Source organism: Diceros bicornis, chromosome 6 (genome assembly GCF_020826845.1).
Source record: "Diceros bicornis minor isolate mBicDic1 chromosome 6, mDicBic1.mat.cur, whole genome shotgun sequence".
NCBI classification, from domain to species: Eukaryota; Metazoa; Chordata; class Mammalia; order Perissodactyla; family Rhinocerotidae; genus Diceros; species Diceros bicornis.
In genome coordinates, this window is record NC_080745.1 from 93997251 (window position 1) to 94008037 (window position 10787).

The window sequence follows — 10787 nt, forward strand, 5'->3', positions numbered from 1 at the left end:
GCCTCATCAGCATGGCCGGAGAAGTGGTGCGTCGGTGCGCGCCTGGGATCCGAACCCAGGCCGCCAGTAGCGGAGCGCGCGCACTTAACCGCTAAGCCACCGGGCTGGCCCTCATTCACTCTTGCAAATGCTCCCCAGCCTTCTTGCCTGGAAGCTTCTCATGAGGGGTAGAGTGAAGTGGGGTGAGATCCTGTCACTCTGCCCAGACCGTGCTGTTGAGGGGCACTGCTTTATTGTGCTCTAGATTGTCTAGCAAAACCAGACATAGCTGCTTGCTTGTGAGTCTACTCACACCTGCGTTTGGCAGTGTTCCCACCTGTCCCGCCAGGGCAACACGTGGCCAGGTGCTCTGGAAGGTTCTCATTTATGCACTGTGGAGTGGTGGGCCAGTGGGAATGCCCATTTCTTGTGCAGGCATTGTCTGTCCAGAATTCTAAAGTATTATAATAAAACTGTATAAAAGTTGGTCTCCTTTTCTTTCTACCATGCACCAACAATTCTAATCAATGTTGATAATAAAATACTCCTTCCTGGAAAGGATCTTTTATTCATCTCTGTTCTGAAAATTGTTGCAGTTGTGGTTAGTTTTAGTAACGTGAATATAAGCCTCAGATCAGCACATTTATTGCTTATCCTTTCATGAACATTGTATTCTACATGGAAATTAATTTGGAGAACTCCCAGTTGTGGGTGGTCCTCACACAGGCACTGCCATTTGGCATTGCCAGAGTTGACTTACACGCAGTTCGCTTCTCCAGTTCCTGAAGTGCTACATATTCCTGGGTTTAAACAGTACAGTTGAAATAAGCAAGGATAGCTACAAGTAATTTTTCTTTTATGAGCTTATCTATTTCTCTGGTGTCAAGTGTTAGGTAAGGTTGATCAGCCACTGAAGTATTTGCACACAGCCAGGACAGCCCTGAGCTGTGTAATGGAACGCCAAGCTTCTCACGGTGCCTCAAAGATCAGTCACTAACCATGCAGTAACAAGACAGGAGGAAGACTGCCAGCAAAGTAGCAGAAGATTCCGGTCTTATCCTGTCAGAAGAGATCAGAAAGTCGTTGTTGGAACACATTTTTCTTATCAGGAAATCCATGAGTCGAATCATGGCAACATTCACTATCATTGAGCTATTTTTCTCTCATTTTTGTAGAAAAAGAGCAGAAGTTTTTACCAATGTAATACAAATGTATCGTGGTGATAGTTATTTCACTGGAATTTTTTGACTGCAGAGACACTGAAAGTCGTTAGGATTAATCCTGAAGAGATAAAAACACGGACAGTATTCTAGCATCTGAAATTTAGTGAAATGAGGTCTAGATTTCTCCCACACTTAGCCCTGTGTAAGACTTTTCCTACCTGTTTGTATACCTGTTGCTTCATGTGAAAAAACTTTTTGAAATTAAAGTGAATTAAAAAGCATTCTTTGATGAACTATGAGTGAAGATACAGTGACAAATCTAATATCTATGAAACATGAAGATGTGGAGATCAACTTTGAGTCATTGACAGTGCAGAAGTTAAGACTTGAAAATAAGTTAGACTGTTATTCATGACTGGGACAGATGAACATGGACTGTTTTTTTTACCTTTTCAAAAAATGCATTAATGTAATTATGAATCCACTGCTTTTTCATTTTTTATTCTGTAATATTTATTTTTTAAATTTTACTTTATTGAAGATCATATTGGTTTATAACATTTTTTAATTTCAGGTGTACATTGTTATATATCAGTTTCTGTATAGACTGCATCATGCTCACCACCAGTAGTCAGATTTTATCCGTCACCATACATAAGTGCCCCTTTACCCCTTTCTCCCACCCACTGCTTCCCCTCTGGAAAACAGTAATCTGTCGTCTTTATCCATGTGTTTATCTTCCACATATGAGTGAAATCTTAACGGTGTTTGTCTTTCTCTGTCTGGCTTATTTCACTTAACATAATACCCTCAGGGTCCATCCATGTTGTTGCAAATGGGATGATTCTGTCCTTCTCTATGGCTGAGTAGTATTCCACTATATATATATATACACACCACATGTTCTTTATTAATTTATCAGTTGTTGGGCATTTGGGTTGCTTCCACATCTTGGCTATTGTGAATAATGCTGCAGTGAACATAGGGGTGCATAGATCTCTTTCTGTTGTTAATTTCATGTTCTTTGGATAAATACCCAGTAGTGGGATAGCTGGGTCATATAGTATTTCTATTTTTAATTTATTGATAAATCTCCATACTATTTTCCACAGTGGCTACACCAGTTTGCACTCCCACCAGCAGTGTAGGAGGGTTCCCTTTTCTCCACATCCTCTTTGTTATTTTTTGACTTGTTAATTATAGCCATTCTGATAGGTGTAAGGTGATACCTCATCATGGTTTTGATTTACATTTCCCTAATAATTAGTGATGGTGAACATCTTTTCATGTGCCTGTTGGCCATCTGTATATCTTCTTCGGAAAAATGTCTGTTCAGAGTCAGCCCTGATGGCCTAGTAGTTAAAGTTTGGTGCTCTCACTGCTTTGGTGCCCCGGGTTCAGTTCCCAGTTATGGAACCAGATGACTCATCTGTCAGTTGCCATGCTGTGGCAGCGGCTCATGTAGAAGAACTAGAAGGACCTACAACTAAAATATACAATTATGTACTGGGGCTTTGGGGAGGGAAAAACAAAAAAAAGAGGAAGATTGGCAACAGATGTTAGCTCAGGGAGAATCTTTCACAGCCAAAAAAAGTCTGTTCATATCCTCTGCCCACTTTTTGATCAGGTTGTTTGTCTTTTTGTTGTTAAGTTGTATGAGTTATTTATGTATTTTGGAAATTAATCTCTTGTTGGATATATGATCTGCAAATATTTTCTCCCCGTTGGTGGGTGGTCTTTTTGTTTTTTTCCTGGTTTCTTTTGCCTTGAAGAAGCTTTTTAGTCTAATATAGTCCCATTTGTTTATTTTTTTCTTTTGTTTCCCCCACTTGAGTACATGTGGTATTCAAAAAGATGCTGCTAAGACCGATGTCAAAGAGTCTGCTGCCTATATTTTCTTGTAGGAGTTTTATGGTTTCATGTCTTACATTCAAGTCTTTAATCCATTTTGAGTTAATTTTTGTGTAGGGTGTAAGATAATGGTCTACTTTCATTCTTTTGCATGTGGCTGTCCAGTATTCACAGCACCATTTAATGAAGAGACTTTGCTCTCTCCATTGTATGTTCTTGGCTGCTTTGTCAAAAATTAGCCGTCCATAGATGTGTGGGTTTATTTCTAGACTCTTGATTCTTTTCCATTAATGTGTGTGTCTGCTTTTGTGCCAGTACCATGCTGTTTTGATTACTATAGCTTTATAGTATATTTTGTAGAGAAGTCAGGGAGTGTGATACCTCCAGCTTTGTTCTTTTTTCTCAAGGTTGCTTTGGCTATTTGGGGTCTTTTGTTCCATATAAATTTTAGGATTCTTTGTTCTATTTCCATGAAGAATGTCATTGGGATTCTGATTGGGATTGCACTGAATCTGTAGATTGTTTGAGATAATATGGACCTTTATTTATTTATTTATTTGGGTGTATGAGGAAGATTAGCCCTGAGCTAACATCGGTTGCCAATCTTCCTCTTGTTGCTGAGGAAGATTGGCCTGGGGCTAACATTTGTGCCCATCTTGCTCTACTTTATATGTGGGACACCTGCCACAGCATGGCTCGATAAGCAGTGTGTAGGTCCACACCTGGGATCCTAACTTGCAGACCCCAGGCCGCCGAAGCGGAGCACACGAACTTAACCACTATGCCACCAGGCCAGCCTCAATATGGACATTTTAACTATGTTTGTTCTTCCAATCCGTAAACATGGAATATCTTTCCATTTCTTTATGACATCTTCAATTTCTTTCAATAATGTCTTATAATTTTCAGTGTATAGGTCTTTCACCTCCTTAGTTAAATTTATTCCTAGATATTTTATTCTTTCTGTTGCGATTGTAAATGGGATTGTATTCTTGAGTTCCCTTTCTGCTAATTCGTTATTAGTGTATAGAAATGCAATTGATTTTTTTTTATTGTGAAATTTTTGTTGTACATTATTGCTTATCAGTCACCATATAAGTGCATCCCTCCACCCCTTGTGCCCACCCCCCCACGCAATTGATTTTTATAAGTTGATTTTGTACCCTGCAACTTCACTGTAGTTGTTATTTCTAATAGTTTTCTAGTGGATTCTTTAGGGTTTTCTATATATAGAATCATGTCATCTGCAAACAGCGTGAATTTCACTTCCTCCTTTCCAATTTGGATACCTTTTATTTCTTTTTCTTGCCTTGTTGCTCTGGCCAAAACCTCCAGTACTATGTTGAATAGGAGTGGCAAGAGTGGGCAGCCTTGTCTTCTTCCTGTTCTCAGAGGGATGGCTTTCAGTTTTTCACCATTGAGTATGATGTTGGCTGTGGGTCTGTCATATATGGCCTTTATTATGTTGAGGTACTTTCCTTCTGTACCCATATTATTGAAAGTTTCTATCATAAATGGATGTTGGATCTTGTCAAATGCTTTCTCTGCATCTATTGAGGTGATCATGTGATTTTTATTCCTCATTTTGTTAATGTGGAGTATCACATTAATTTGTGGATGTGGAACCATCCCGTGTCCCTGGTATAAATCCCACTTGATCATGGTCTATGATCCTTTTAATGTATTGCTGTATTCAGTTTGCCAGTATTTTGTTGAGCATTTTTGCATCTGTGTTCATCAGCAATATTGGCCTGTAATCTTCCTTCTTTGTGTTGTCCTTACCTACTTTTGGTATCAGGGTAATGTTGGCCTCATAGAATGAGTTAGGAAGCATTCCATCTTCTTCAGTTTTTTGGAATAGTTTGAGAAGGCTAGGTATTAAATATTCTTCGAATGTTTGGTAGAATTCACCAGAGAAGCCATCTGGTCCTGGACTTTTGTTTTTTGGGACGTTTTTGATTACTGTTTCAATCTCTTTACTTGTGATGGGTCTATTCAGATTCTCTATTTCTTCTTGATTCAGTTTTGGGAGGTTGTATGAGTCTTAAGAATTTATCCATTTCATCTAGATTGTTCAATTTGTTGGCATATACCTTTTCATAGTATTCTCTTATAATCCTTTGTATTTCTGTGGTATCTGTTGTAATTTCTCCTCTTTCAGTTCTCATTTTATTTGAGACTTCTTTTTTTCTTAGTCTGGTTAAGGGTTTGTCACTGTTGTTTATCTTCTCAGAGAACCAGCTCTTAGTTTCATTGATCCTTTCTACTGTTTTTTTAGTCTCTATTTCATTTATTTCTGCTTTGATTTTTATTATTTCCCTCCTTCTGCTGACTTTGGGCTTTGTTTGTTCTTCTTTTTCTAGTTTGTTAGGTGTAGTTTAAGATTACTTTTTTGAGATTTTTCCTGTTTGTTGAGGTGGGCTGGTATTGCTATGAATTTCCCTCTTAGAACCACTTTTGCTGCATCCCTTAAGAGTTGGTGTGTTGTATTTTCATTTGTCTCCAGGTATCTCTTATTTCTTTGATCCATTGGTTGTTCAGTAGCACATTGTTTAGTCGCCACCTATTTGTGACTTTCCCAGCTTTTTTCTTGTAGTTCATTTCTAGGTTCATAGCATTGTTGTGAGAAAATATGCTTGATATGATTTCAATCTTCTTAAATTTATTGAGGCTTGCCTTGTTTCCCAAGATATGGTCTGTCTTTGAGAATGTTCCATGTGCACTTGAGAAGCATGTGTATTCTGCTGTTTTTGGATGGAATGTTCTATATATATGTATTAAGTCCATCAGATCTAGTGTTTCATTTAAATCCACTATTTCCTTGTTGACTTTCTGTCTGGATGATCTATCCATTGATGTAAGTGGGATGTTGAGGTCCCCACTATTATCGTGTTGCTGTTAATATCTCCGTTAAGTCTGTTAATAGTTGCTTTATGTACTTCGGTGTTCTTGTCTTGGGTGCATGTATATTTATAAGTGTTATGTGCTCTTGAGGAAGTATCCCTTTTATCATTATATACTGCCCCTTTTTATCTCTCATTGCTTTTTATCTTGAAATCTGCCTTGTCTGATTATTTATAATGTCCACACCTGCTTTCTTTTGCTTGCCATTTGCTTGGAGTGTTGTCTTCCGTCCCTTCACTCTGAGCCTGTTTGTCTTTAGAGCTGAGGTGTGTTACCTGGAGGCAGTATATTGTTGGGTCTTGTTTTTTAATCCATCCTGCCACTCTGTATCTTTTGATTGGAGAATTCAATCCATTTTCACTTAGAGTGATTATTGATACATGAGGGCTTAATACTGCCATTTTATCTCATTTTCCGGTTGTCCTATATTTTCATTGTTTCTTTTCCCTTGCATTCTGACTGGCATTCTGACTGCCATTTCAGTTTGGTGGTTTTCTGTGATGTTTTTCTCAGTTTTCTCTTTATTTATGATTTGTCACTCTGCTCTGATTTTTTGTTCAGTGGTTACCATGAGGTTTGTATAAAAGATCTCATAGATAAGATAGTCTGTTTTCTGATAGCCTCTTATCTCCATTAGCCTAAGCAGATTCCATCCCTTCCCTCTTCCCCTTCTGAGTTATTGTTGTCACGAATTGTTCTGTGTTGTGAGTTTGTGACTAAATTGAAACATTTATAGTTATTTTTGATACTTTCCTTCCCTTGTCTTTTATAATTGTTTACTAACAATTTTAACATAATTGTTATATCTACTCTATATCTATATCTATAATATATCTACTCTATAATATATCTACTCTGATATAGAGCTGCAGTTTTCTGATTCTATCTATTTATCTCCTTGCTCAAGGTTTTGTAAACTTTTGCTTTTTAATTTCATATGGGAGGGCTCCTTTTCAACATTTCTTGTAGGGCATGTCTAGTGGCAGTGAACTCCCTCAGCTTCTGTTTGTCTGGGAAAGCTTTTATTTCTTCATCGTATCTAAAGGATAGTTTCACTGGATAGAGTATTCTTGGCTGAAAGTTTTTCTCTTTCAGTATTTTGAATATATCATTCCACTCTCTCCTAGCCTGTAAGGTTTTTGCTGAGAAATCCGCTGCAAGCCTGATAGGGGTTCCTTTGGAGATTGTTTTCTTCTGCCTTGCTGCCCTTAATATTTTTTCTTTATCATTGACTTTTGCCAGTTTTACTAATATATGCCTTGGAGAAGATCGTTTTGCATTGATGTAATTAGTAGTTCTATTGGCTTCATGTAGTTGTAAGTCCAGTTCCTTCCCCACGTTTGGGAAGTTCTCAGCTATTATTTCTTTCAAGAAGCTCTCTTCTCCTTTCTCCCTCTGGAATACCTACAATCCTTATGTTGCTTTTCCTAATTGAGTCGGATATTTCTCAAAATATTTATTCATTTTTTAAAATCTTAGTTCTCTCTTCTCCTCCACCTGAAGCATTTCTATCCTCTGAATCACTAATTCTGTCCTCCATAATGTCAGCTCTATTTTTTATGGATTCTAGATTATTTTTTATCTCATTGTGTTCTTCATATCCAGAATTTGTTTGGTTTTTTTTAGAGTTTCAATCTCTTTGGTGAAGTATTCCTGCTGCTCATTAATTGTATTCCTGAGGTCAGTGAACTGTCTTTCTGAGTTTTCTTGTAACTCCTTAAATTTCTTCTTGACAACTATTTTGAATTCTCTGTCATTCCGATTGTAAACTTCTCAAGATTGGTTCCTGGAGACTTGTCATTTTCCTTCTGCTCTGAAGTGCTACTGTAGTTCTTCACAGTGTTTGATGAAGTGATCCTTTGCTGGTGCGTTTGTGGTTGTATCACATTGCAGGGTCCACCTGCCACTGCTGGGGTAGGGGCAGGAGCTGTTTGCTGATCCTGCCCCATCTGCTGGAAGTTGTGCCAGTAGGGCTTCACTGCATTTGCGCACTGGCCACAACCACTGGGCAGGTCACGCACACAGAGGCCAGGCGTCTGTGCCCTGCCGGCAGGTTGCTCTGGAGCCAGGACCACTGCACTCAGCAGGGGACTGGCTGAGCTGGTGTCCTAGGCGGGGATGAGGCGCTGTCTTTTATGTGCTGGCCGGCTTTACGCTCGCTGGCGGCTCAGTTGGGCTGCTGCACTTGGTGGGGGCTCCTTCATGGGGGTTGAGCTGCCACCACTCGGTGAGGAACACTCCCACAGGCCAGGCTACAACTCTGAAAGCATTCACGAAGGCCAGGCTGCCCCCACCTCCTCTTTCGTCATGCTGGCCACTTTGTGAGGACCCATGACGTGGACTGCTGCCGCCAGTGGGGTGGGGGGGCGTGGGGGCAGGTGTTGTGCTCCCCTAGTTCCACTACTTCCTGGGGATCCGTTCCCCCCACCTTCAGATGCATGTCTGTGTGGATCTCTCACATGTCCTGTTTGCTGTGCAGGGAGTTCTCTCCTGGTTAATAAATGTCCATGCACTTTTAACTTAAAGAACAGAGACAAAGGGCACAACTCACTCTGCCGTGATGCTGACATCACTCCTGTAATATTTATTTTTACTGACATGATTGTACATATAAAGTTCAGTAAGAAATACTCACTGCATTTTTCTCCTGACCATTATTATGTCTTATTTCTAAGAATAATTGTGTTATGTAGCGGAGGGAGGAACGGAAAGTGATCCTTACCACATGTCTAGTGTGCTGGGCCCGGCGCTGTGTTGTTCAGACACGTCACCCTCTCTTCTTTTCTGAACAGTGCAATCATGACGGGGTCCTACAACAACTTCTTCAGGATGTTTGATAGAAATACACGGAGAGATGTTACACTGGAAGCTTCCAGAGAGAACAGCAAGCCTCGAGCCAGCTTAAAGCCTCGTAAAGTATGTACAGGTGGTAAGAGAAAGAAGGACGAGATTAGTGTGGACAGTCTGGACTTCAATAAGAAGATTCTCCACACAGCCTGGCACCCTGCAGAGAATATTATTGCTGTAGCTGCCACCAATAACTTGTACATATTCCAGGACAGAATCAACTAAGGCAGCGAGCGTGAGGACCGCGTCTTGTCCTGCATAGTCGAGCCCAGTGGTTTTCTGTCAGAGCAGGGGCGTCCTCCTCTGTGCAGAGCAGCAGTACCTTCCTGCTTCCTCCATAGACTGGAGTGGGCTACCCTTGCGGAGTCCATGACGCGTCTGCCTTCAGTGAGGTGAGCCTCGGGTGTCGCTGCTCAAGTGAAAACCCGCTCGAAGCAGAATTGACAAACAGTGCTTAATAAAGGCCATTAGTCAAAATAAATGTATTTATTTAAATCTGAGCCTTCCTTTCCAGTTTATACACCAAAAAATTAAATCCAAGAGAAAAGCTTTTGTCAGATAAAATCTCTTTTCCCTCCAGCTCTCTTCCCTCCTCCTCCGCCCTCATACTTGGGCCTTCACGTGCACATGCCATGGCGACTGTCTGCCCTCACCTCTGCTTTCCTCTGAGCCCGGGTGGGCACACCGTTGATGCGCAAATTTGGCCCGAGCAGGCTCAGGCGGCTTTACTCCCCCACACACCTGTACCTACCATCACACCTTCTGGTTTACAACCACTTAAATAAAGCAACACACTATAAAAAGTGTTTTTAAATCCAAACGGAAGTATCGTCTTTTTATTTGCTTTAATTGCATATAATGAGATTATGCAGAATTATGCTTTGGAACAATTTGGAAGGCTTTTGTCCTTCATTGGCAGAATGGTGGCACGTGTGCAGGACTTCACACCCTGAATGTAGCTATCCCCAGACTTCTGTGACTTGGTTTTGTTTGTGTAGAAATAGTACATGACACACCAGGTAAGGTCAAGAAAAGCCTTAACTAGACCCCGTCTGAGACAGCAACCTGCAAGGAACAGTCACAGAATTGCTGCTATAAAGTTAACACCTGGTTTCAAGTACACCTCAAGTTCACTGCCATTGAAGACTTACATGCTTTCTTTTTAAAACTTTTTTAGAAGTACTTAGGGGGGATATGCTTTTTAAAAATTGCTAAAATTATATGCATGCTGAATTTCATATTGCATTTCAAGCCAGCAGAATTAAATCATTTTAATTACTATGTGATACCACCAGTACCTTAGTGACTTATTTTAAAAGTAGGATCTTTGATATCAGAAATCAGGATTTCACAAAACAAAAAATATAGAGCTGTAACAATACTAAGTGATTGGAGCTTGCTATGTGGAATTTCACATATGAACCCAAATCACTGTGTCCTGCAGAGGGTGAGGTGGGAGAGCCAGGCTCATACTGTAGCTCTTGAAATTGGTGTAGTATGATTTCTAATGATATAGATATGCAAGGACAAAATGCCTTACCATTGATTACCCTGAATTAATATTAACAGAATGCCACTTAAGTTCATATTCAGTTTAAAAATTGAGAATCTGAAAGTACATTTATTTTAATTTTAAAATAATTCTTATACTGTATATTGGCTGTGACACAATTTAAAAATCTGAGATATGGGACAGACTTAAGTATTAGTCAACCCTGGTCCTTAAGAAAGAAGCAGTTCTAGTAAAATACGATTGTATATATTTGTTCAGCTATTTTGACCAAAAAATTTAATAAATTTTAAGTATTTAACTGGATTTGCACTGTGTATTTGGACAACTTTTTCCATCTTTCCTTTAAAACATGTTTCCTACCAAATAGAAAACCAGCCTCTGTGTCTTGGAGGGGACGGCGCAGAAGGTAAGGGCTGCGGCATCACTGTGGTTCAGGGGCTGCCACGTGGTCTGGGGTGTGGATTCCCTGGTGTTCTCTTTGCTGGCTCAGGAGCCCCCCTTTCTATGGCTCTTCTACCCAGTGTTGTGGT

At 40.0% G+C, this 10787-nt stretch overlaps 1 protein-coding gene across 3 annotated transcripts in view; it reads left to right on the forward strand.

Annotated features, from left to right (window-relative positions):
• Nucleotides 1–10560, forward strand: part of PPP2R2D (protein phosphatase 2 regulatory subunit Bdelta) — a 57191-nt gene extending 46631 nt beyond the window's left edge. For all 3 annotated transcript variants that reach the window (XM_058544307.1, XM_058544306.1, XM_058544308.1), the window contains one exon: nucleotides 8690–10560. In XM_058544307.1, coding sequence (XP_058400290.1) covers nucleotides 8690–8969 — 280 coding nt within the window. In that variant the 3' untranslated portion in view covers nucleotides 8970–10560. The remainder of the gene's footprint in view (nucleotides 1–8689) is intronic.
• The last annotated feature ends 227 nt before the right edge of the window (nucleotides 10561–10787 follow it).